The sequence below is a fragment of the Pollicipes pollicipes genome, unplaced genomic scaffold (assembly GCF_011947565.3).
Source record: "Pollicipes pollicipes isolate AB1234 unplaced genomic scaffold, Ppol_2.1 Scaffold_7228;HRSCAF=8575_pilon_pilon_pilon, whole genome shotgun sequence".
NCBI lineage: Eukaryota > Metazoa > Arthropoda > Thecostraca > Pollicipedomorpha > Pollicipedidae > Pollicipes > Pollicipes pollicipes.
Window position 1 is genome coordinate 122298 of NW_023597032.1, and position 27088 is coordinate 149385.

The window sequence follows — 27088 nt, forward strand, 5'->3', positions numbered from 1 at the left end:
CGAGGTTTGAAGAATGCGCCACTTAGTTTACCAATAGCTCGACTGGGCGTGATCTCTGGCCTGGTTGGGCTATCCAAATTTGAAGGTCTCGAGTGTTCGTGGTATCGCGACTCAAAGCCAGCTCCTAATCAAAGTATGACTTGTGGGATTTGAGGCGTGGCAATTTATTGCCTTGGGCGTCCGTAGTGGTTTGCATCGAATGCCGACGTAATATTGCGCGACCTCAAGGAGCCGCGGTTACACACGAGTAAATTATCGATCATTCACTCATCTTGCATCTTGGGCAGCATTTGAAGCCACTTATAAGAAAAAAGTGTGTCACAACGTATTGGCCAACATAGGAGGACTTCCCACGTTTGCATACTTCTGACCCGCTTGCACTACGTTTACATCACCATTTGCATCAGCGTAAGCACAAGCGTCAGCAGTGTTATGTTTACGACCCGTCTGACCTGTAACCCTGTATCTGACCCATGTATGCGCACAGTCCTTTGGTCAGGAAGCTATATCTTACGGTCAGATTTGCACAAAATCGAACGCGTCGTGAATTTGTGCTGAATATAAAGATCGAACTCTTGCCAGCTTTCAACGGCCAGCAGCGTCCCACCAGATTCACAAAAGCGAGCCATACCTCTTCAAGATTGCATCTGACCGTAAACAAAAACAGGTTTTGCTGCTTGCATGCACCGTGCGATACTGCGGAGTCCACAGGATCAATAAGTTTGCAACGCTGCCTTTCTAACGGTCCCAGTATGCACTGCTGCTCCTCTCAGCTAAGCTCGCCTCTGGTCCTTGCCCTCTCAGCCGCCCCCCCCCCCCCCGTCCTCCCACGCCGGCGCGTGACTAGCTCTGTCCCTGGCCGGCACCCGGCCGGACCCGGCACCACCTGCTTCCTGACGGTGGTCTTTATCGTCTGTGACTGGCTGCCCCGCTCCGGCTGATCTCCGCTCCCATAGCTGGGGAACACAGCTCCCCGCGAACGGCCGCTGTCATGACGAAAGGCCGGGTACGCCGGGTCACGGGTCAAGTGACGGTCGGAGGACGGTCGATCGTCCAAACAGGTTCCTGTGCGGCGGAGGCCTGACAGCAGCGCGCTAGACGCGCAGCCGCCTGAGATGAGAGAGGCACAGTTCGTTACTGGCCACACAATCTCACCATGGACGCGTCATAATGTCTGGGTGAAAGGGGCAGGTATCTGGGCAGGTATTTGGGCAGGCATCTGGGCAGATATCCGGGTAGATCCCATCATGATGAGATACATGGCTTTTACAAAGCGATGGGTAGATTCTTCACGAAATGCTACGCCCTGGTGCTGCTTGCACTTCCATGAGTCACAATAAGCTTTATGCACAAAGTAGGCCTTGGTGAAAATGTTCCTTACACTTGCACTAGACTAGAACTGAAATGAAAAAAACACAAACGGTTAGGTGGCAGGCGGGTACAAAAAAAGAGAGTGGGTAGCGGAGAAAGAAAGAGGAACAGCCCCATCGGTAGTGGATGGATTGTATAAAGGAAATATTAGACGCGATGGCCTGTATTTCCGACTGCTATCCTCATGAGCCTCCTCGAAACGGTGTTCAGGTGCTGATAGCGGCGCAGGGAAGCCCCTGGTGCCCAGGCCCCTGAATCAAGATTCCAAACAAAAATTATATGACAGTGATGTGGTATTACAATGAGGCACTTGGTGCCTCATGGTAATAAAAAGTGTTTTTCCACGTCCAGAGCAGCGATGCCCTACGTTGCCCAAAAAACTGACTGATGAGATATTTATGCAGTAGCCACAACGTTATTTATTCTCACCAATCGTATAGCAATAGAACATTTGGAACACCTGATTAACCGGCACTTACGCTAGTTTGTAGGTGAGCTTCCTAGTAGATGCACAATTAGCAATGTTTTAGGTGCGGACCCAGCTAAAACGCGCAGTGTCCCCCTCCCCCTCCCTTACGAGTGCTAACACCAGCTCACTTGATTTGGCCACCCTCGGCTGTGGTAGCTGGCTGAGTGTGCCAATGCTTCTGATGGTCACGCACCTGATGTGCCATAGCGAAACACCTCAGTCATCATCGGGATACCTGACGTCATCGCCCTGCGGAGAGGTACGGGAGTCGAGCTCCATACCACTCCGAGCCGTGTATGTGTAGACGAAGACGAGACCATTCTTACGGTCACACACACGGCAGAAGACTTCGGAGCCTGTGCGCTTTAAACCTGCGTCAATATTTGGAGCCACGAAACGCACCTGCGCGGCTCCACAGATGGTGCGCCCATGGTTTTGGCATAAGCCGCACGTTTTTGCTCGAACACATTTCTGACGAGTGAAAATATATGTACTGGTATTCAGGAGAGGCACGCTCCATCTCTAGACGCCGGCACGTTGGCGACCGCGTGCGGCCTACTTGACGAGGTGCGGCTCCGCGCGGGTGTGGCCCGAGTGGGTGTCGACTTAAATCGCAATCGGATGTGCGATGGTGTGCGTGTTGGGGGGGGGGGGGGAGGATGCAAGCATTTGCATGGCTCATCGAAATCCCAGCTGAGAAGCTTGCCGTACCCGTCCCTCGTTTTTCCTCACGCCGCGCGCGAGATGCTGAAAAATGAGATGTGTGGACATGTAAAAAACAAATGTGCAGACGGGGGTATGTCGCCAATGCCAATTGACGGACACAAGAAAAAAGCATTGTAAATCTCCGGATGGCCGGAGAGGAGAAACTGTTTCCGATATTAATACCAGACTCGAGCTTTATTCCGCACTTGCACATGAGATTTCAACTCAGAGCCGCGGTCCCTGGAGTTGCTTCCAACTTTAACTCCGAGTAACAGTTCCAACTCCCAACTTCAACTTGAGTCGACTCAATTTCTGACTCGAAAGAAAAGGCTCGATGCCGTAACCGAGCCAGATGAAGTCAGTTCTGCAGACAGCAGCTTATGACAAAGTGCTCTGGCGAACTATTAAAAGGTTATTTGATGCATGTATTTCATACTGATTATCAACGTGAGGTATTTGGTACATAGGTGTGCCATTGGAGCTTTACGACGCAGTCCGCTGCTTAGGCTATATGGCGTCACCTGCCTTTCACCCTGGCAGGAAGGGCAGACACCGCGGGGAATCATACCCCGCATCTCTGGTTTCCCAGACGCGTAGTGATAACGCAGACGCGTTAACCACCACGCTACCGGCGCCCCTATTTGGTACATATATCAGCTGTCATTCTGTTGATGCAGATATTTTCTTACATTTATTTTCAATTCGACTGACTGGTTTTATAGGCTCTCGCCCCGATTTCGACTTAGAACCAGTGTTACGAGGAATTCATCCCAACCTGACCCAGAACAGGTGCAATGGACTCTGGAGTAAATAAAACCTGGAATAACCCGCGTGGTGGTCATGGATGCACTGACCCCTGTGACTCTTAGAAAGTATGTTGTGTAATCTTTTAACCTGTTCAAACTTCATATAAAGACGATGTAAATGCGATGGTACAAATATGCGTGAATACGTAATCACAAATATACCAACTACTAGATATGTAAATGCGATTGCATGGCGGAAAATGGAGTGACCCAGGTGTAAGTAGCTTTGAATTCACCCATTCTGTTGTTAGCAAAGTAAACTGACTACGTCGCCGCGACGTTGTCTTAGCGTGCCATTTTCGCCCCACTGCGTTTTACATCGGGGTACGTTGCAACAGCGTCGTGAAGACAGTTGCTGGGCGCAGGGGTTGCTGTGGTTGCCGTGTAATGTGCGGATGGCGCCTTCATGGGACCCGGCGGCGGCAGTGTGCAACGTGGTGCGGACATGATGGCGACGCTGCATATCTAGCCATGGTGATCGCGTCTAGATGCTTTCGGGAACAGGTTAGGTACAGTGGAGTGCAAACGATGGTGGCTATTCAGCTAGTCGTGTCTAATGTTAAATATCCATGGTTTAGTATTGTGGGAAGTGCATTGGCCTGTGCAGCATGCTTGGAGTGGAGGCGCTTCATCTATTGCCATGCACCTTCTCAGCTGCTAAAATGGCATGGGGTCGTCACGGAATGTCGTGTGGCGTGATTTGGTGCGCTGTGTTCAGGCTTGCCAGTGAAAGGGCGGCTGCTGATTAGTTTTCTGGAAATTTGGCATCTGCAGGCGTGCAGCGGGGAGACTGAAAACTGTTGGGTAAGAGCTTTACCCTATGCTTTTTATTGCTGCAGGATATCATGTGTCCTTTTTCTGTAAGCGCCACATGCTTTGCTCGTTTTGTGTCCAACACTGAAGAAGTGCATTTCCAATTAAACTGAGCGGAAGGAAATCGTTTTTCTCCGGAGATGTTTTAGCAAAGTAGAATTTCACAGAAAGGGATGTGTTTAGCCTTGCAGTGTGCTAATCCGTAGTCATCCAGCTTTATGATTATTCAAGATTTTCGTAGTGATTGGCATGTCATGGCAGATACGTAACAGATATCATGGTGTCAGTCTAATAAAGCTCAGGAGCTTAAACTTAGATAATTGGATGGCTCATTCTATCACGGTCTAACTTTATGGTGCTTTTTTAGTACACAACTTTGCGTGCCCTAGCCTGGCGATTTTTTAATACAAGTTCGGATGCATTTGGGATAAAATAATCTTTCGGCACCGTTTCACGAATATCCCCAAGATTTTTTTTTTAAAAAGTGCATTGGCTGAGCGATATAAATGATCTAAGGTCCCAAAAAGTCCCCCAGAAAAATTCGGAAGTATGTCATGGACCCAAGAGGACCAGACCTTTCCATAAAGAGCGAAATTGGGCCCTAGTTCCCGGACCAAGTGGTGTCCAGGAAGCAGCCATTGAATCCCGGGATATATTTGTAGCCCTGTTCACTTCGGTCACTTGCATTCACAGTCAGCTCCCTTGAACCAACATAACACCCGGCCGCACCGGACCGTCTTGGACCGAAATATCGGGCCTGTCTGGCTCGCACAAGCGACAGCGGCCAGGTCACGTGGTCAGTGACCCGGAGGCGTGAATACAGCCGGCCGTGTCGGTTAAACGCTGACCGGACGGACTGAAAGCCGGCCCGGGAACCCGTTACGAACAGCCTGCTACGTATTTACGTGACCTAGAGGCATATTTAGCCTCACTGAAGGAATGATGGCGACATGGTAACTACTATTGAATTCGCATGATCATCAGTTGGGATTACCTGTGAAAGCCAATCTGACGGGTAATTGTCGTCCGTCGAAGCCTTCGGCGGTTGTAAGCCAAGCGAACATAATGAAACTGAAAGAAACATCTAAGAATCACGTGTGAACCGTCAGACGATAGAAACAACAGTTTCTTAGCGTGCTAGTCTACTGTCAGGAACGAGCTCGCTGCGTTGCGTTACGATTTAACCGACGTGTTCGACTAGTTTTTTTCGCCCATGGTTAAGATTTCTGATAGTCCACTGGTGAACAATCCAACATTTTGCATTGTTCCGCGAATCGTCACGACGGTAGTGACATTTGAAGCTGCAACGGCGATGGTAAGTCTTGAGACTGTTGCCATGAGCAACTGTCACAAGCATAAAGTCAACGCAGTGAGGTCCAGTCGCGCTGGGCAACGTCAACAGGAGAAGGAAGGCCGTGGGGCAGCCCACGACGCTCGTCTGCCGCCTCTCGCAGCTTCGACTACGCCTGTCGACCTGCCCATGGCCATCGCAGTTCAGCGGATGCCCACGTGTGAGGCGCGATGTGTGTCACTGGGTTACCGCGGCCATAATGGAGGACGACGCCCGGGGCCGGCGGCTCGGCCTGTGAACACCTGCGAATGGAGGCGCTGGCGCTGGCTCAGCCTGGCTGCCCGGCCTCGCCCGCCTGTCAGCTGGCGGCTGAAGAGAGAGGAAGAGAGAGCTGCTGGCAGCAATGGCTGTCCTGGTAGCTGTTGTTCCCCGTCACCGTGCGACCCACTCTCCTGTGGCGCGAACGGGAGCGTCACGCCGGCGTGCGGCGCTCCGGCGGCGCTCGGCGGCTTCGGCAGAGCGAGCTGTGCTGAGTCACTGGTGCTGAGTCAGTCCGCCCATCCCACCGTGCTCGATTGCGAGTCACGCAAGGGAAGTGAGCGGTGGCTGGCTCTTCTCATCGATCAGTGCATGCGCCTAGCCTCGGTGAAAAACTTGTGCTGTGCGTGTTCCTGCACTTTGACACAAGGGCAGCATATGGGGATTTCCGCGTAAGTCGTGATTGTCATGCAGCAAAACTGCAACCCTGGTAAGAAAAACATTCAGGGCTAAAGAGGCGTCTCTTATAGAATCACTGGCATTTAGTCCTGGTGGTAATTTTTCATTACGGTAACCGACCCAAATGCAGTGATCGTCTATCGCTCAAAATCACCGATGCATGTCAAAGTGCACGCACAAATGTTTTCTCAAAATCGACTACTTGAGTTCCCCAAACCCTGCGAAGTTATTGTCGTGGTGTGCGTGGTGGATCATTCTACACTGGTCGTACTCGCAAGTCTGGAATCATCAAGCTGCCGGTCACGTGCCGGCATCGCGTGCTTTACAACATGTAGCGCATATTGTCCATAGTTTTTACCCACAATGAATACACCCTTTTGCATACCCGTGTTATAAATTGCGAGGGTCGCTTTCTTGGGATACCGAGTTCGTCGCGGTAATATATTTCGCGATAAATTTATCACAAACCACTTCTAGGGAACCACGTCAGCTGCCAATGCACGCACTATAAAATCAACAAGGCTTCATAGTAAAAAACACATCAGAGCCTTTACTGGGATGCTTAAAGCTTTCCCCCTGATAGTACAAATAAATCGTACGTTCGCGTGGGTAACAAGCTGTTCTTTTCCCGTTGTCCGCTTCCGCGTCAACTTTCAACTACATCCGCTGCGATGAATCAATGTTGTATTACCTGAGGGCACGTGGGGCAGGACAAAATGAATCAAGTCCTCGATGTTGATCACATATCTTCGGAAACTTCGAGGGAGATAGAATGTGCACCATGCGAATTCAATTTTGTCCAGTCTACAAGCTTGCAGGCAGATGCCAGGCAAAAAGCCCCGGTTTTCCCACTAAGGGGTAGGACGCCCTCCCCCGTGGTACGCCCTACACTAGGGCACTTATTCCGTCGGCCGTCACCATCTGGTCGTTCTGTCATCCGTCATCGGGTGATGACATCTGCTTCTCACGTGCCGTCGGACCTGTGGCGCTCGTCACCTGTCACCAGGGCTGTGACGTCGACTATCTGTCACACAGGTACGCCTTCACCGCCCGCGGCGGCGACGCCAGCCGACGGGCGGACGCTGACGAGTACGGCCCGTGCGACTGAGCAGCAGTCCAAGCGAGCTGCGACCCGACCGGTGACTGAGGCTGGACATCGGGGAGCCCGAGCCTGCAGCAATCACGTTTTGCTGGCGGACTCGGCCTGGGCGGCAGCCTCGGCCTCTGCCTCCGCTGCCGCCGCCGCCGCCGCTTCCGCCTCCTTTCGGCCGCGGATCGACCGGTCCCAGGAGTCGACACCGTTCTTGACCAGCAGGATCTCGTACAGCAGGCTGACTGGTCGCTCCACGCCCGGGAACATGTACCGCTGCCACACCACCTTGTTGTATTCCCACTGCACCATGTTGAAGCCGAGCTGGCGCAGGTAGGTCACCGTCTCGTTGGCCTCCAGGTAGTAGCTCATCTGGAGCCGAGGGTCGAGGCGATAGTGGATCTCGAAGCCGATCTGTTCCACCTTGTCCAGCACGAACTCGCCGGCGCCGTCCAACAGCTGCTGCGCCATCATGTCGAACTCGCCGCCCTCGGCGTCCATCTTCAGGTAGTGGATAGTGCGGTTCTCGTGGCCGAGAAGCGTCACGATCTCGTCCAGCGTGTAGATCTGCCAGCCGTACACGTTGGAGTGGTTGTTCCGGCCGATGCCAAAGTGATGGAACGTGATGCCCGGAGACCGCGCACCCTCCGGGTAGTCGATGCTTGGGTCGAACGAGTGCACCTCGCAGCCGAACCCGCTCCGCGGCCTCGTCGAAGCTCCAGTCGTAGTTGATGCCGAAGGAGTAGACGAGGCAGTCGGTGGCTGTTGCCAGCTTCAGGGGCGGGTCTAGGCAGGCGTATTTGTCGCCGTCTACCAGGCAGTTCTGTCCGCCGGCGATGCCGCCAAACTTGATCATGCGCTTGCACGAGCTGGTGGGCACCTCGGGCCAGTCAAACAGGTAGCGGAACATGGCCTGCTCCGACTCGTTGAACGAGCGCTGCTCCGACGTTGAGGCATCTCTGAAACGAAACATGTCTGGAAATGACGCACGTCTGGAAGTTACACATCCATGATCTCACTGTCAGAGACCGCGCCGTCACAACACATGTGTATTGGGACGTTCAATCACGAAGTGATGACTTGTAAGATGATATCAAATGCGTGCCATGACAAGGGAATGTTCGTTGCGAATCATTGCGGAATTAATATATCTTTCGACGCTGAAGTTCACCGCTGAAAGTTCAGGATGTGAGCGTAAGCGAATTACATATGCCTTAAACAGCAATGTCGGTCTACAACATAGGAATCGAAAGTTCCATTGATGGTGTATCTATTTCGCAATCAGTATGTTGCACTTGCTGGCATGATTAATCGATATTTATAATCAATTACTAATGCCATAATAAAGCTTTAAATGGCGTGAAACACCACATAGGACGACCGTAGTAAGAGCTAGAGAAGCTATACGCACGAAGCTGTCGGCCGAACTAATGCGTATCACATATATCAGGGATTTACACTACACTGTGAGGTGATCGGTCGTTGGCAACCAGGGCTGACTTTGCCATGAAAAAATGCCAAGATGTTTTGATCTATTATGGCGCTAATCCTCAGCATGATTTCGTCGATTTGGACGAATCGTGATTTTCCTACGTTGCAAAAAATTAATTAGGTGTCTTGCCGTGCCGAAAAATACCGCTGTTGAGGTTGAAATGTTATCCGTGATTTTACCCTCGCTCCAGATTTCTTCCATCACTAGTCCTCAAAGTCCTAACTTTGAACTGGCAAATTTAAGTCGGCAGGTCTTAGATATAATGTATGGACAGATGGGCTACTTAGATTAATACCGTCGCTATATCTTATTGGAAATAAAGCCGGTGGAAACTCCCAGGGAGTAGACGCCACGGTATATGCAGGCAGCATTTGGACCAATACCAGCAGATGTCTTTGCACCTAAACACCGATGCTGCGAACTCCCACTGGACGCATCCACGTTGCCTTGATGACACGTTGCAATGTCGGGACACGGCGACTAGACACCGCATTGTCACGCACACCCCAGCATGCTCACGGTGCCGTTCTCCGCGGCCCTCTTTCCTCCCTTCGTTTCGTCCAGCGTTGGAGTGGCCGCCACGCTCGGGCCCTCGGCGGGGCCTAGATCAGCACTCACGTGAAGCAGCTGAGCGGCTCGTGGCCACCGTACGCAGCCGAGCGGACCGCCGGGGCGACCGACCGCACAGAGGTCACAGGAGCCGCCCGCAGCGTGTCAGCTATAATCTGGCGCACGTGCGCCAGCGAGCCGCTGGTGCCCTTTGGTGGCTGCGACGGCGGCCCCCGGCCGCCGAAGGTCAGCACGTTGAAGATGACCGTCCAGAGCACGATGGCACCGACGAGTGCCAGACGCGTGATGCCCGACCGGCCCAGGTGACACCGCCGACTGACCTGGGGGCAGTGGCGGGTCACGCGACGTTAGAACGGCGCGGGTGACACTGCCCGCTGACCTGGGGGCAGTGGTGGGGTCACGGGATGTTAGAACGGCGCGGGTCGCACCGTCAGGTAACGTGGAGCAGAGAAGTTGGATGGCAAACCAGTCCAACGAAAACTGAATCAGGAAACGTAAACGAAAATAAGCCCAAAGAGCTAAGATTCTGCAGGGATGAAAACGGAATCTCGGAAAGCCCAAGAGCACAAAGTTGACAATGACAGCAGTTAGAAAAACGTCGAGAGACAAAAAGTCGAAAAGAGTAACAGTTGACAGGGATAAACGTCGGGTTGGCAAAACAAGTCAAAGGGCAAAAAGTCCACATGGGTAAACGTCCATTGGGATAAATGTAAGTAAAGAGGCATTCAAAAAGATTTAATCCAGGAGAGTCATCGGGTGCGGAAACCTGGCGTGGAAGAATGTCACTCTGGTGCATTCGGATGTGCCTGTGGCCCTAATGGGTTTAATCATTTCACATCCCTGGACCCTCCAATCTGACCCATCCCGCGCTCATCCGAAAAACACTCCCGACGACAGCCAGCCCTCGCGACTTCACGGCCGAACGATGCCCAAGGCACATAGTTGGCCCTGGTGCTGTCAGGTGGCCGATCTGCTATCAAGCGCCTAGTTTACCCAGGTATTATCAGGTGGCCGACCTGCTACGAGCACCCTGCTAGCCTCTTTTCGCACCCCTAAAAGTTCTCCTACTTAGCCATATCTTGGGACGGTCACGAGCAACAGAAGTGCACGCGGCAGGAGCCGGCGTACAGCCGCAAATCAAGTTTTTTTTTGTTGTTGTTAGTGCTGGTTCTGGATAGACACTTGCCTGGTTCCCAATGTTGGTTCCTAGTTTCCCACTTCCCCACTACTGTAGACGAGATCTTGGACCCTGGTTTCGAGAGGTGCATTCATAAACACCTCTCCCTGGTTCCTGCATCCCGTTCGCTCTTTTGGACGTACCACACCTTAGCCTAGGGTGATCACTGGTTCTTTCACAAAAATTTGGGTTTCTGGTTCCAACTGGTTCCTTAAGCAACACCAGAACTTAGTTGCCGTGTTCAATCGGCTTCCCACAAACCCCACATCCTGGTTCCTGGTTCCAGCGTCTGGTTCCAATGTTCAGTTCCTGGGTTAGGGGTTTTAGTTCCAATAGCTCTATCACCAACGCCGCCCCCTGGTTCTTCGTTCCAGGGTCTGGTTTCAATGCTCAATTCCTTGGTCAGGGTTTCTGGCTCCAATAGCTCTTTCACAAACACCAGCCCCTGGTGCTTGGCTCCCTCTGTTTCATTCACGAAGACCAAGCTCTGGTTTATGGTTCCGACCGATTCTTCACAAACACCATACTCAGGTTTTTGGTTTAAAACCATTCCATTAGAAAGCACCAGATGCCTGTTCTCGCCTCCCATTACCTTGTTAACTAACACCCGCTCGGGGCTACCAGTTTGCTGTTATCTACTAGCCAGGTCAATGGTCCTGAAATAAAAGATGGTTGCACATTTATGCGTAACATTAACAAGCGCAGCGTGCATGCTATGTGTGCGCTATGTAGATTCCCACCAGCTCCTGACTGCAATTCCAGGTAACAACTGGTCCTCACTGGTTTCCTTGGCTTTATTCATACTGAGCTTGGGTTCTTGCTGGAACTTCGGCGCAAGTTCAGCGTGGTCCCGGGTATTTGCTTGATTTCTGGACATGTTCTAGGTTGGATCTTAATCTATGCGAAATCTCTCGGCTAAATCCATGCTCGGTATTGGTTCTTGCCGGATCCATGTGCGTGATCCAAGCTGGATCTTGGTTCTTGCCGGATACCGTAGCTGAGTGTCATGCTGGACCTGGTTCTTGCTGGTTTCATGAGCACAATTCGTTGCTGAATCATGGATCTTGATGGATCGTTTAGCTAATTTCAGACTTGTCCCTGGGTTTTTCTTGGTTCCGGAACAGGAGCTGGTTTCCGAGAAGAAATCTTAGGAGCCAGGCAAGTTTCTGCTCGCGCGACAGACATGTGACGGTTAAGCCACGTCAGTAAATGTGTTTCAATATCATGCGTCATACGATGTATATCGGTCCATGCGATGTATATCTATCACTTGTATTCTATGGGCGTATGCTTCGAAGGTCAGGAAAGTTGCTTTCAACACATTGCTTGCAACACACTGAGGCATCAAATCGCGCAATTATGCTGCAGTCTTCGAAGCAGGGCTCCCCATCGGCCGATTATCTTTTGACCGGACTACCTGTGACGTGTTTTGGTTTGGATTGCATTCCTGGCGGTTTTTTGCCGATTTCGGATCTTTGTCGCTTAAGTTTGCGTCATTTTGAATTTATTTTGGGTTTTTTACTTTTATTAACGACTTTAATATCTTGACTTTTACTTTTGACTATTCTTGTCGGCTTTTTGTCCATTGATTTTTTGTAATTCGACCTTTAACCGTGTTGACTTTTATCTCCGTCAGCCTTTTGTCGTTCAATTCTGCTTCCCCGATTTGACCCCTTAGGCACTTAGGCTACAAGATAAAAGATTTTTCCACGTGCTTTTTTAGCTCGTTTTCATTCTTCCCAGTTATGAGTACGCGCAGTTTTGATTTTCTAACGATAGGTTTGAATTTTCCAAGCAAGTGCTCATGTAAGGTAGTGCTAGGAATTCGTCGTCCAAAAAGGTGCGTTCCACTTTCCTACGACCCATCCTCCCTAAACGCACTAGATTGTTTTGCTTCTTTCAATATCCTCCCTTAAAGTCGTAGAGAATACCCACTGTCCAACAGCATTTTAACTTAAGTCGTGGAGAACAGCCGCTGCCCAACAACAAAGTCCAGATTTTGTTTATGCTCTCTCTTTCTTTTCCACCAATCGATGAGCTGTTTAGAGCCTTATGTAACATGCTACGAGTTACATTGTGCTTAGTGGAGGTTGGATGCGCAGGCTGGCAGTGCAGAATCATGCCGGAGTTGGTGGGCTTGATAAAAAGCTCCGTTTCTAACGTTGTGCGGTTGTTCCTCCTCTCACTAGGGTATGTAAATATGGGACCCCTTCCTTTCCCGCATATTCCATCGCAAGACTTCATTGCAATGCTGGTTGTTCATGAACTCTAAGATTTCTTCAAGGGCACGCTGTCCGTGCGTCGATTTTCCAGCACCGATGCATCTAGCTAAGAAAGTCGGTTGTAACGGGGTGACGGCCAGGGCCTTCGTTTCAAATTGGTTATAAATTATTGTCGCCACAGAAGGAGCGCATAGGTTCCCCTTTTGCTAAGTCCAATTTTTTGTCGATAGTAGTCGTGTCCGAATGACAAAACATTACCCAGGAGCCACTGTTTTAAGAGACTACAGCTATCCTCTTTTCATAGCCCAAGAGCATTGCTTTCATCTATATATATTTGTATGCAAAAACGTGGTTCACGAAAATTTGTGTAACCTTTGTGAAAAACATGCAGGGAGCGTAGTCTATGTCGTGTAGTCCATGAGGCCTATTCGTTTGACAAATAATTAACTTGTGCGAGACGCCAAAACACGAAGCAGAGAATGCTCTTTTCGACGACCTTTTTTGACGACACACGCTCAGACTGAAAATCAGGGGGGTGCGGACCCTATGCCCCTTTCGAGCTCCAAGCCATCCGCAGAGCACAGAACCACCCAGACAGGAACATAAGTGAATTTTTATCCACAGTTGGCGACCAGATCTTAACGTACAGGGCTCAGTCATGGCCTATTATGTGATATGTGATAAGTGCATCGATGTGTGATGCGTGCCAGCTAAGATCGCTCACGTGTATGGGGGATGCCTGATGCGTAATCCGCCATGTCCGCGCGACTTAAACATGCAAACGATTTCAATGAAGCATGCGTCGCGTATCACGCGTCAGGCATCACCCATACGCTGTTTTAATATTTTGAGCTGGCACATCGAGGCACTAATCACATTTGCATACTCGGCCTTATTGAGGCATGTAGAAGTGATGCATGATGTGCGATGCCTATTTCATTGAATCGCTTGCAAGTATGAATGGTGCGTGATGTGTGATGCCTGCTATCTTGAATTCGTGCACATGTGCACGTATTTCCTGCGCATTTTAATTCTTAATTAGATATGCACTATGTCGTTGTAATGGCTTGCAATTGCTCCTTGTTACATCCCCCATAACGTAGTAGTAATGGGCTTATTCCTCGTAGAAAAACCAGGAGAATGGAGATGCAGACGTGTTGTAATTTCGGCACCATGCCTTTATCGAAACGAATCTACATGTCATTGTCATATACCTGTTTGGCATAATCATATATCGCAATCTATAACCTATTCCGTTTCGATAAAGGCATGCTGTCGAGATATCAACGCATCTGTGCCTCCATTCACCTGTTTTTTTTTTACGAGGAATAAGGCTATCACTTCTGTCTTATCACTTGAATCAGCGTCGTCTTACCATGGGGAAAATGTTGGAAGCTGCTTAATAACTCTCGGCTCCTAGTTGGAATCATACCCTGGGTTTCTCGATATCAATATAACGGCACTATAACCGGTCGGTCGATTAAGTATTCGGTGGTTGCATTAACGCGGGCCCGGGTGACTGGTCGGACACCCTTCGCTCGGGCGGTGGCCAATTTGAACCCCTTTCCTAAGATTTCAGGAACGAAGAAAGCTAGAAACACCAAATTCACAGGGTGCGTGGGCCTATATGTGAACTCACTTAGGACAAAGTTAAGGTCCTTAGATCGTTTCCTTCGGGTCAAACAAGGTCAAAGTTATACTGCAGATTGGTCTCCTTAGTGCCGCAGGACCTAGATACCTGTTCTAAGTAAAATGTAAAATGTCTGTTCAAGGTCAGTGACCTTTTTTGACCTTCTGGAGGTTATGGTGACCAAAATTATACGGGACTGCATTGAGTTTTGCGTCTGAATAACCAACGAAAATAACGCTAAGCAGTATGCTCCTAGAAACAAAACGTTGACCTGGGTCGTTTTAAGTCAGTGACTTATCACGACTTTTAAGAAGTCTGGTAGACGTATACTGCGGTTTCTGTTGTCAATAAATTCGAAATGAGCACCAGAAACTATCCCAAACAGCAAGCTCTAGAGTAAGTAAGCAGGTTGACTTTGGCCTTGGTGGGACCTTTATACCTGACGCTAGGTCATGGAACTTGCTCATTCAATTGTTATGTTTCCTGAGAAAGTGTCTCACAGATGTGTAGGTCCGTCTAACTCTTCATTGTTGCATCAGATTGAGCTATTTGCTTGAAATTGACTTCGCTAAATCCATGGCCTGGCTTGGACTTAATGTAGGTTAGTGCCCTCATAAGTTACATCCAAAAAATGCATTAAACGATTTGCTATTCAATTATCTACAGATGTGCAATATCTGGGGCGGCTACGCCGCGTCGTTCGGAAGCCATTGCGGAAAATTCTACGGGGTGGTAAATTGACCCACATCCGAGCGCGTGTTAATATCGACATATCTAGGTCACCATTCCGGCCTAACGGATGGTAGCAGGCTGAGTCGGGAACGGGTCACGTGATGGCACACAACGACCGAGGGCGAAATGGGAGCTTTTGTAAGGGCAGTGAGCAATGAAGCACAACACGTTGCGCTCGGACAAAGAAGCAGCGGCTCTCAACGTGACTTGATCGGGCTCGGTCGTGTACTCCAGCCGCGGCTCTGACCATGTGCTGACTCTGCCAGAAGGCTGGTCATCGCTCCGCCTGGCGGATCTGTCTGCAGCTGCATGGCCTCCCATGGCTTGAGGGTCTCAACCTCCGGTACTGTTAACTGATGAATGTTCCATTAACGTGCGGTCGAGAAATCGCACTCATTCCTTCATCGCTGGGATTTTAGTACCATCTTCTTTAAATAATTGCCAGTGATTTATGTGTAAGCCGATGATGATCTTCCTATTCTTGCCATCGTGGACTTCTGACGCATATATGATATCATGTCTACATATGATATGGACGCTGCTCCCTGCATTGGTCGATCCATGGAAACACGACTTTGGAATGTACGCGCACCACATTTTGCCTTCACACAGCTAGATTTTTGTGGTAAATTGACGGCTGTGATGTAGGTGCTGGCTGTCAGGATCTGGCATGTGGCTGTCCTACATGATCTCCACAACTCGCACTAGTTCAGGGCAATGTTTTAATGCATTGCACGTGGCTGTCCTGCATGATCTCCACACTTAGCACCACTACATAGCAATGCTGTAATGCTTGTGTCAGCTAACACGAGCAAAACGGTGGTACGAAACTTTTGAATAGATTGTACGGATATTGTATTAAAGTGCTGCGTGGTCCCAATAGCTTGCTTACGTTCATTTTACACATTTGGGTTCCCTCATAATTACTGAGGAGGCGTATCCATTCATGCGAGACGTAATGTTGAGAACGAGTGATCGATTGATTGATAAAAGATTGGGTGCAGCGAGAGCATCAGTGTTTGAATGAGAGCCCTGGAAAGCTGCTCTCTTCCCCTTCGTGATGGATTTAGCATCCTTCATTTTGTTAGTAGTTTTTTACCCTGCAGGTGTGTAAAGCTCCGGCCACAGCATGGACATGGACATGAGTGAGAGGTGGGTGGGCGGTGGCGATACCCGCAACAGTTGGTCCGGGGCGTTGTAGCCGAATGCATGAGCAATGCATGTTAGACCTTCCAAAGACCGAATATTTTAAAGGAGTTTTAGACCTGTATGGGATATCTCCTGTCTGGAAGCAGTATTTTCTGGTCGGTCGGGGAAAATACCACATAAAACTTGGGGTTGGGGGGCATGCTGGTAGGGCGAAGTCAGGAGACCTTCTAGACGAGCAACTGCTCTCCTATAGCAGTAGCAGTGAGTACCTATAGCAGTTCCTATAGCAGGTGAGTGTATATGCTTTTGGATATGGTTTGAGGAAATCTCATCTTTACGTCGCATGGTCGGGATATATGACAACGAACTCCGCTAACGAACGGAATATATGACATATTTATGTGACAAGACGGGGGAACATCTCATTTCTGACTGTCGCAAAATGCTGTCGTGACGGCTACGCGGCTCAATGAGCATCCGGAAATGAGCTTGGAGTGGACCCCGCAGCGCGTCCAGCACTTACCCACGCCACGAGGGCCATAGCGGCTGGTGTCCGCCGGCACCGCAACTCAGGCCGGCGAGTCCTCCGCGTCGCCGTCGCCCCCGCTCGGCCGGCCGCGCCTGTCCCGGTCGGTCGACCGGCAGCTCGTGGGCCCGTCTAACGGTCCGGCGGCACGCCCAGCACTCCTCAGGCGTCGCTTTCGAGTGGAGACCGGCCTGGGAAATGCCCGCTCGCATGAGGAGCGTCGTGCCGGTAAATCAGGGTCTAGGGCGAGCCAGCCAGCCGACAACTAACGGAGTTTAGCGCCCAATCCTGAGCACAGCGCATTTTGCCGACGGTGTTGTAGAATTGTCAAAATAAACTTAATAATAAGAAACTTAATAAACTGTCAAAATAATCAGAAACTCAATCTTTAGAAAAAACATAAAAGTTTTCCATCTTCCCCCTGTTCATTTGGTATCTTTCTTCTCTTTACAGTTATTTCCCAAAGTGTTCATGTTAGCTGTTTTTCCGTTTTCATCTTATCATTACATGGGGTTTACATGGGATGCGGGCAGCGCATGCCAGTATTCCGTCGGTGGCAAGTGTTTTAATCCAAGGCACAATAACAATTTTTCATGTTATGCAGCCTTGTTTTCGTTAATAAGAACATTTGGAGTCTACGTTACGAGGTCTACGCAGTTTGCTCTACGTTTTGGCGTGAAAAATTTATAAGTTCGATAGCTTGACGAGATGACATCGCAGTGTGCTGTTGCGCGTTCGCCTAATGAACCCGAGGTGCGTGTTGTCTACGTTTGGCTAATCAGGCGCCGGGATCGTCGGCGTTTTCCACATCCATTGTACGCGCGACCCTCTAAAACTTCACCAGCCACCTAAGGTGTAAACAAATGACAACATTCATGTTGAGCTGGGCTGAAAGCAGCGTGAAATGGTCCTCGATAATCTGAACAGGATGCAAGGAATTGGGCATGGTTGCGGATGTTACATAGTCGTCAAACCGTGTCATCGGATTTAAGGTGGTGTTTTACACTATGTTTATTTAAAAGACCACATTACTATGACGTCACTAGAAAGCAATTTACCATGTTAGGAAGCCGCTGGCACGCCGCCTCCCAGGTCATCTACATGTTGACCCTTCATCGGCGGATGACGCCTGCAATGAGGTTATACGGGTTAAGCCAGGCTCACATAGGCTCGTCACGCTATTTTGAGAAGCAAACGCAGGGCGAAAAGACTCTTAGTGTCTACATCGGAATTAAAGACTTTGGATCACGGCAGTCGGACTGCATGCCAAATCATTACCAATCATCATTCCGCTACGTCGAGAGCTTAGCATGGGATGCCATCAATTTAGGATGGGATAGCTCTTTTACATGGCATCAAGTGTCTATCACTGAACACAAAGTATTTAGTGTCCTGGAAATACGGAATCGCTGTTGTTGGTAGTTGTTACGTACGGTACGGAAACGGAAAGTTGCAGGTAGTAAGGATATCAAAGGATCCTCTATTTTTGATGAAACGACCCGCCCATCTTTACAATACCGCTTTTCGCAGGCTTACGGCTTTGTTCCCACGTTATCCGGCTGACCGGACCGGTCAGCCAGCCGACTTAGACCAGCAATGTCGAACATTCGTCTACATGTCGGTCTGAGACCTGGAGGCTCCTTTCCCACGCAGGGCAAGGCCGGCGCCCCGCAAATGTCAGTCATAAGGCCCCTTGCATTGTTCGGGCCCCCTGGAACAGTGAGGAGCTCATATGCTGCCAAGGGGCACACACAGGGACCCTGCATCTGCAGTGGGTCCTAAGTCGGGCAAGGGCACATTTCCTGAACATAGACAGCTACGGGAACACGAATGTCAAAGGGGCTCTTACGTTGGGAAGCTATCTGGACAATTCAAGGAGATATGAGAAATGACGATGCAAGTGTTGTTTTCATCATGAGAGGTGAAAGGTCCTACTTCATTCAGAGGCCCCGGTACCGAACGAGGTCCCTCCGGGCCGTTTCAAGCAGGGGCTGCTAAGCCAAATTGGTGTCTCTGTGCCCATTATTAGACTTCTTGCGCCAGTAAGAGATTCCTTTGCGTCAGGGAGGGTCCATCGCTGGTCTGGTGCTAGATACCTCGGTCGGAGAGCCTGCCGCATCAGGAGTGGGACCGGCGCGGTGTATAATGCATCCCTTCGAGGGCCTCCGCATCGGCCAGGGGGCTCTGGTCCCCGGATCGCCAGAATGACGGCGCTAGGGACCCCGGGGCTGAGATGGAGGGGGCCTTCTGCTCCCGACCAGGTTGTCCGCGGGGCCGATGCCGTGTGGCTCATGTAGACTGTAACGGCCGGGCATCCGGGCCTTCTGCTCCCGACCAGGTTGTTCTGCGGGGCCGATGCCGTGTGGCCCATGTAGACTGTAACGCCGGGCATCCGGGCCTTCTGCTCCCGACCAGGTTGTCTGCGGGGCCGATGCCGTGTGGCCCATGTAGACTGTAACGCCGGGCATCCGGGCCTTCTGCTCCCGACCAGGTTGTCCGCGGGGACGATGCCATGTGGCTCATGTAGACTGTAACGCCGGGCATCCGAGCTATTCATCCTTGACTGCATAGGATTTGAGACACAAAAGTGCATGCTTAAACTATTTCATGTCATTTCTCGCTGCTGGGTTCTAAGGACGTAACGAACTTTCTTAGGTGAACGCGAGTTGGAAATATCAATGCAAATGTTTTATCCTGTCTCGATCCACGCTGGCATTCAACCCACGGTCCCCAAAACGTGTGTGAAACGTCGTGAAAAACCATCAACGCCCCTGACTCTTTCATAAATGGGGCCGAAAAAAACACTATAAAGTTAACAGCGCCCGCGTTTCACTCGGTAAAGTGACTTATTTCCTGGCTGGTTTCTTTTATTTGCGTCTAAATACTTGCAGAATTGTGTTTTTTGATAGCTTCTGACATTTTGCTCAGTCAGAGAAAATCAACGTAAAAAGAGAGAGAACTGACTTCGAAATAAAGTGGGCTGTATGCAGCGAAACACTTTTGGGGTGATTTGGGGATAGGATTCCATACTGCCTTTTCACCGCTTCGGTGTTATGAAAAAGTTTCTATTCATCGGGTTGATAATTATGTGTTATACTTAAATACCCGGCGGATGCATATTTGAACAAGCAACCCATGTATATGTACAGTCGGTAATTTAAGCCACCTTTTTGAGATGTGCGAAACGTGGAGCGTCTTCAATACCTTTGAGGACAGCAACAGTGAAAATTTGTAATTACTACAACAAAACTGTTTGTGCCCCTCCCCTTGACATGTTCGGTTGGTTACTGGTGTAACCAAATAAACATGGATGCAAGATGTCTGAGAGATCGTCTCGTGCCGGTAGCACGCGATGGTGACTCTTGGCAGTCTGGCCGCAGACAACAGCAGCCGTGTATTTCGAAAGATGTTCGCATCCGAGCCAGCGGTTCAGTATACCTACTACCCTCGGTTTTTCAATCTGTGGAACCCATACTACTTATGCAACGTCGTGGTCACATTTTTCTGTTCAAATTTGAGCAATTTCCGTGCTCCTTCGTGATGTCCAAAGCATGCAGCACAAGATCCGCATGGTAAGGACATAAAACAAGCTACACATTCCACAGAAATGGTCATTTGTTTACCACCAGAACGAAAATCGTGCCGAAAGTCTGCGCATTTCACTGGCTTCGCCGCTTTATCGCCGCCGCCAATTTCACTGGCTTCGTCACAGCATCCACAAACATTTCAATATTTTTTGTTCAGTGCGTTAGCGAGGAACATTATTCCCATAGATAAGAGAGTAGTATAAGTCTTGTTCCTCGGAGAAAAAAGCAGGAGAATGGAGCTTTAGTTGGGTTCTATATCCCAGCCATATCTCCATTCCCCTGTTTTTTCTCTCTCCGTGGACTAATGCTAATACTACTGTTCTATCTACTTCAATATCTGCGTCATACGATGTCATGTGAACCATTGCGATTGCACCAAATTCCAAGCATCAGTGAAGCGTGGCCCCTCCCATGACGAATTCCTGGATCAGCGCCTGTGAAGGGATTGCCTATGTTTTCAGCGCCCTGTTATGCAGTTCGCCCGCTTTGCCCCGCGAGACGCAGTGCTGGCAGTTCAGTAGCGGCATCACTAGCACTGCTGCAGTGCATTAGTTCTCCAGTCGAACTAGCACAGAAGAAGCGCGGTAAGTGCGCTGTTGTGCAGAAGCGGAGCCGACATGACGCTCAAGAGGACACAGACCGCCGATCCGGGCCTCTTGCCGAACATGGACTCGCCGTGGAAGCCTGTCTGAGTCAAGGGCAATACCGAGGTTCGGCGGCCGGCGGCCGTGGGGGGCCATCTACCGGCCGCCTGACCCACTCTGGATATCTAGACGGGCGCTTCGTGAAGTGAAATCGCCGGGAAAAGCTGTCATCGCGCATGATGATGCAGCTATGAACGTTTGCCGGTCATGACGTGCATGGAGTCAATGAAGTCCTTCGCAAACTGCAGCTTTACCAACCAGTTGACACACCCCCTGCGCGTATGGCCATCAACAAGCACGACCGACCATATCACCGTCGGCCTGCCGGGGACGATGATCTGGTCAACAGTCGGGGTGCTCAATGATGGCATCAGTGGTCACCAGGCGATGGTTGCGATAGCATCCAATACTCCTGAAGAAGGCAGCTCATAATGGGACCGAAAAATCCGCAGCTAATGGACAGATATCAACTGGGATAATCGTGGCATATCCAACAATGGATCCACATCATTTGCGATAACATTCCGACCATGTTGTATGCTGACTAGGCTCCGTTCTGCCTGGTGGGCGGCGAGACAGTGTGCCTTCAGCCTGCATGGCGATGCAGGTGTAGGGTGGCTTCCTGTGATTTACACTACCACGACGTTGGCATCACTCTTACCGCCGCCTGCAACGCCTCCGACGAGGTCCAGTGGGTCCCGACTGACCGACCGCTCTATACCACTGAATTTCTGTCGGAATTCCTCTAGAAATTAAAACAATCTTTATGCCGGATGGTCTCAGCCGGCATTGCATTCAGAACATCAAATGTCTTCCTGGATGCGTCCGTACACGCCCGGTCAATTTTTGAGGCCGGTCCCAGTGTAGCTCTTCCGACACCGCTTGAAAGTAGACTGAGACGCAATGCACACAAACATCTCTTAACAGCAGGACACCTCCACTGGTCCAGCTAGGACCCACGTCACCGTTGCCATCGGCCAAGCTCCTACCCAGGCCCCCAAAGCTGCCACTAGTCCCTTTTAGGCACAGAGCTCCAACACGCGCCGCCGCCTCCAGACCGGGTATTGGACCGGGGCCGCTAAGCCGCCATCGGCGCGTCTTGGACTCAGGCGCCCCAGGAAGGCGCCGCAGGGCTGGGCTGGACTGAGGGCTGGTGGTGTACTTACATCTTTGGTCCGAAGAGTACCTTGTACTGACGGCTGCTGCTGCCCTGCCGTTCGACTGCGGATAGCATGCGGATGAGAGTCGATAATTCACACCAAACACGGACAAAGGCCCGCAGTCCCCTTCACCGTGAGCTCTGGTTCGCCGTCCATGCCTCAGCTTTTCAGATGCGCCGAAGATCGCAAAGCAGCCGAAGGGGGCTTGGCGGTGTCCTCTCGCGCTTGACAAAGACACGGCGATGACGAGACAAGGTGGTGCGCCCGGCCGCAAGACTTGGCAACCCTGACCAGGAACTCGGCGCCGCACGCCACGCAGATGCCAGTCGCAATGGGCTGGAAGGAAGGGTCCGGCTGGCCCACTTGGGCTGCCCCGAGGATTGGTTTACCTGCGACCGAGATATCCTCCGACGTGCGTCGCGTTCTAGCGCACGTCCTCGATGTGCTCGGGGATGCCCGGCCAGATCTTGATATCGCGGCCCGTGCCCTGGCACAATGTGGGGCACGCGAAGCACCTCACACGGCAGCGTTGGCGGCACAAGCACCCGACCGCTTCACAACCCGTCGTTGTTTGAGCAGACCACTGCAAGCGTACCTGACAGAGCGTTTGTAGTGTATCCGGTGAGCCACGACGAGATCTTGGGATCAACCAGACCGGGGAGCCGGATGAGCAGATAGAGGGTCCCTGTCCTTCAGCGCGTCCTCATTGACACGCTTCCTCGAGTCCGCCCCGGGTCTGATTGTCGAAGCCGTTGCAGAAGCCACCACGTGGATGGTCAGACAATCAGCGCCTGCCTGGACGTCGATGGTCAGACAATCAAGCGCCGGCCTGGACGTCGATGGCCAGGCCATCAGCGCCAGCCTGGACGTCGATGGTCAGACAATCAGCGCCTGCCTGGACGTCGATGGTCAGGCCATCAGCGCCAGCCTGGACGTCGATGGTCAGACAATCAGCGCCTGCCTGGACGTCGATGGTCAGGCCATCAGCGCCTGCCTGGACGTCGATGGTCAGGCCCTCAGCGCCTGCCTGGACGTGCGATGGTCAGACCATCAGCGCCCTGCCTGGACGGTCGATGGTCAGGCATCACGCCTGCCATGGACGGTTGATGGTTCAGGACCATTAACGCCCTGGCTGAACACGCAACGGCGGCCAGAGTGCTCCTGATGACCGCAGTGAAGAGTAGGGTGATAGCTAGCGAGCACGTATACGTGCACATGGCGCTTCTAAGGGGAAGTGATACTTATATCACTATTGTGGAGAGCGGTTTATGTACTTTATGATCTGTTTCTTGTGGGCTGCAGTCTAATTAAAAGTGTTTCGTCTTTTCCGTGAAAATGGAAACCAAAACATCAATTCGGGCCTGTCGGTTGTACCGTGCGTTCTCGATTTAACACTGCTTCAGGTTTGCAAGGAAATTGTAGAAAGATAAGGCAGGCAAGTTGTGCGTATGTGAAGCTTCTGTTTTTTATCACAGGCTGGGCAGAAAGGTCCATGCCACCGCGTAAACCTAAAGGTTTTAGCCTTTAGCCTTTTTTTAGCTTACAGGATTCGCACACATGTGGTATCGAGCTGAAGCGAACATCCACGTGGAAAAATGTAGCACATAAGATCTCTCGTGACCTTGGCCCTGGAATTTTGTATCTAGGCCAAACAAAGCGCAGCATTCATGACTGACGTGCCATGCTCGTGGTGCCATATGTTTGCAATTCTGGTAGCATAATTTATATATCACAGTTTACAACAGTATGAGTCATTTTCTGGTATCGTACCGGGTATGGCTCATCGCATGGTTCCGGCTTAGCCGCCTATGTATTGTGCAGCCCTTAGCAGCTCTTGGCGTAGTGCTGTGCGTGGGGTGTTATAATGCGGAAGCTCGGGTGAATTATGACTTTGGCATTTTTTCAGTGGCAATGTCTGCACATATTCGGAAAATTCTCTGGATTTGCGTGACTTGGTTTTAGATGTATTGTTTTGCCTCGCTCACTTTATTTACCTGAGCATGAGCACAACTCGGAACGTATAGCCTTGATTATAGAACTAATTGTGTTTGAGAACGTCGTTCAGTCGGTACGTTCCGGCGCATTGAAGAGCGATGACTATCATCACATGAACTCTTAGCTCATGGTGACAAAGCCGAGAGATTAAGACCTTTCGTGCTTATTTCAAGCGCAAATTTCCGAAAGTGACGATTGATTGGAGTTTCTCAACTGTTAACTGTGGGTGGCCAATGTATGGAATTAGTCGAATATCTCAAATCGGCTGGTAACTAGTCTCGAATCGGCTGCTTAAACAACATCGGCAGCGTGTTGAGGGTGTCGAGGCTCTCGAGTCGGCGCTTAATAAACAACATCGGCAGCGTATTGAGGGTGTCGAGGGTCTCGAGTCGGCTGCTTGATAAACAACATTGGCAGCGTGTTGAGAGTGTCGGGGGTCTCGAATCGGCTGCTTAATAAACAACATCGGCTGCGTGTTGAGGGTGTCGGGGGTCTCGAATCGGCTGCTTAATCACAACATCGGCAGCTTGTTGATGGTGTCAAGGGTCCCGAGTCGGCTGTTTAATAAACAACATCGGCTGCGTGTTGAGGGTGTCGAGGGTCTCGAATCGACAGCTGTCTTTGTACTAGTGCACGTGACCACGATCGGCTCATCGTCATACCAGCGCTGCCGCCGCCGTCCGAGGCGGAGGGGGCGCCACCATCCGCCAACGGGTGCCACCTCCGCCACCACACGCCACCGCGGCGCTCCGCCTCCGCGCACGTCTCCACGCGGGCGCACCTGTGTCCACTGCAGGAGATTTCAACAGGACTCGTTGAAGTCCCAGGTCTCGCTGGCAGAGATCTCGCTCGCCAACAAGACCTTTGTTGGCAGCCGGCAACGAACTATGAGGCGGATTGACGGGTAAATTAAGGCCTTGAAACTGGTGGTGGGGGGGGGGGGGAGGGGACAGCATCATCATTCACTTCACAGGTATGTGGCAGCCATAGGTGAAGGAACGAGATCCTTGGGTGCCATGGCATCCTCACTTTCCGTGAATACTGAGCATTGACTAGGGCGACGCTTTGAAAAATCGACCGCAAATTGTTTCCGGCAACCCACGTCCTGGAATGTTCTTCCGCCTTGGCTGTAACGTTCTGTTTATTCGTTTTCTCTCACTCTCCCAATATTTTTTTCCTCATAGATGTGCGCGGGTTGCCCACTGGGGGCGGGCTGGGCCGGTTTTACTGTAAAACTTTCACCGTAAGCCAAAGTTGGCGCGCCAGGCGCGGGTGTTTCCGTGCTTAGCGTAAAACAGCATCGCATGCCTTCAATCTGCTTAGTTGTACTGGACTGATTTTATTGTGTAACTCTCTAGCATGCATATGGCAAACGGGACTTCAGCATTTCAAGACGGCTCTTGTATTTAGTTCGTTTTCGTCTGTTGCTTTGTTTAACTCCCGGGCGACATCACCATGCCAACCACCATTATAATATGTGAGATTTCACCCTTTCAAGAACGTGTCGCCTGCTTCGTTTGTTTCTGTGCTTTCTTATACGCTCTTGCTTTGACTCCAAATCGTGGCGACATCCCTCATGCTGGCCGTCTGGGACCTTGGAGCACTGGCTCCTCATTTTTCCGCAATATGATCATGATCGCCAGGCAGGTTCCTCACGGACACACAATGGCAATCACGAGATTCCCGCAGGCCAGCCCGCATAAAAGCAACAAGCGCCGTGATTGTAATAATTTAGATGCAGTTCACGTATGCTTTAAAGTTTCGTGCATGCACATGGCGTGTGATGAAAAATGTTTTGAATACGTTTATGAGTGATAGAGTTGCATGGTAATGATAACTCCATGGTGATGATGTCAGAAATAACTCTTTGGGTACTCATTTGCCGAATGGGTCGATCCAGGATTTTGTGAAACAGATAACGGACACATATTGTAGTGCGTCTGGGATTTGGTGCCTCCCGAACATGAAAATTTGTGACCCTTTACGGTGTACCTGGAATTTGATACTTCTTGGAAATAAAGGCTATGGGGGGGGGGGGGGGGGTTCGAAGCAAAGCTTTGGTGCGACTCAGCGGGGCTCATGAGTGGCCCAAAAGGGGGGGGGGGGTATGGCATGGCCCCATCCATGCCTTCTCCCTCCCACCCTCAGGATACGCCCGTCTCCACTGTTCGATTACAAGCAGAATGAGACCATAAAATTGAGACAGTCCTGGAGCGATGTCATCACGTCATTGAACGCTCTTTAGCCTCAGTGACTGATACTTTCGGGATGAGCCCAAAAGCCACTTATTCGTTGCCTTCACGCACGCTCCTGGAGCGGTCACAAAACGGCACCGTTTGTTGGCACGTGCGGTGTCTACTATGACAGGCAGGCGCTGTGGCCAAATGATTTCTGATTGTTCTCCAGCAAGTTAGACGCCTGTTTTATCAAAACTGGGTGTGGAATTGGTATTTTCAGTTTAGAAGCTATAAGACACCTATGCAGAAACATTACTAAAATGCAAACGTCTGTCTGTTGTTCCGTGCTCATCCTCAAGAGATGAGCCCTTAAGGATGATCACAGATCATTATGTTGAGTATCATTTGTTATTAAGCACTACAATGTCGTTTAACCAGGACTTCTGAAAATGTTGAAGGTCGTTCACTTAAAGTAAGATTTTTGAGCTTATAACACCGAAAAACTGGAGCTGAAGGACATTCCTCCTTATATTAAATCTGAACCCTGGCCGCAAACTTAAGTGGACAAAATGCGTGAAGAAATGCATCTCAGAACTAGGATGGACGGGATATATGGGTTGCCCCACCTCCCAAACGAAAAATGAAAAGTTCCATCCCTGGTATTGTTAATAAACTAGGGGTAACGGGATCTACATGTCGTTGCCCAGGATACCTCACCCTGGCTGCGTCACGGGATTTCCGGAATTCTGGATGTCAAGGGCCAAT

At 50.6% G+C, this 27088-nt stretch overlaps 1 protein-coding gene across 1 annotated transcript; it reads right to left on the reverse strand.

Annotated features, from left to right (window-relative positions):
- Positions 1–1094: 1094 nt before the first annotated feature.
- On the reverse strand, positions 1095–16832 carry LOC119109047 (uncharacterized). The gene is made up of 5 exons (XM_037232585.1): positions 16758–16832; positions 9373–9644; positions 7957–8221; positions 7453–7829; positions 1095–1110 (listed from the first exon to the last, which is right to left on the reverse strand). The coding sequence occupies exons 1-5, from the start codon at positions 16773–16775 to the stop codon at positions 1095–1097; spliced, it is 948 nt and encodes a 315-aa protein (XP_037088480.1). The 5' UTR covers positions 16776–16832.
- Between the last annotated feature and the right edge of the window lie 10256 nt (positions 16833–27088).

What these genes read in the sequence shown, in the direction of transcription:
- LOC119109047 (XM_037232585.1), bottom strand. An exon ending in GAGCCGCTCAGCTGCTTCAC is followed by an intron (nt 8,222 to 9,372) that starts GTGAGTGCTGAT and finishes GTTTCGTTTCAG; the next exon opens with AGATGCCTCAACGTCGGAGC. An exon ending in TCGACGAGGCCGCGGAGCGG is followed by an intron (nt 7,830 to 7,956) that starts GTTCGGCTGCGA and finishes TACGGCTGGCAG; the next exon opens with ATCTACACGCTGGACGAGAT.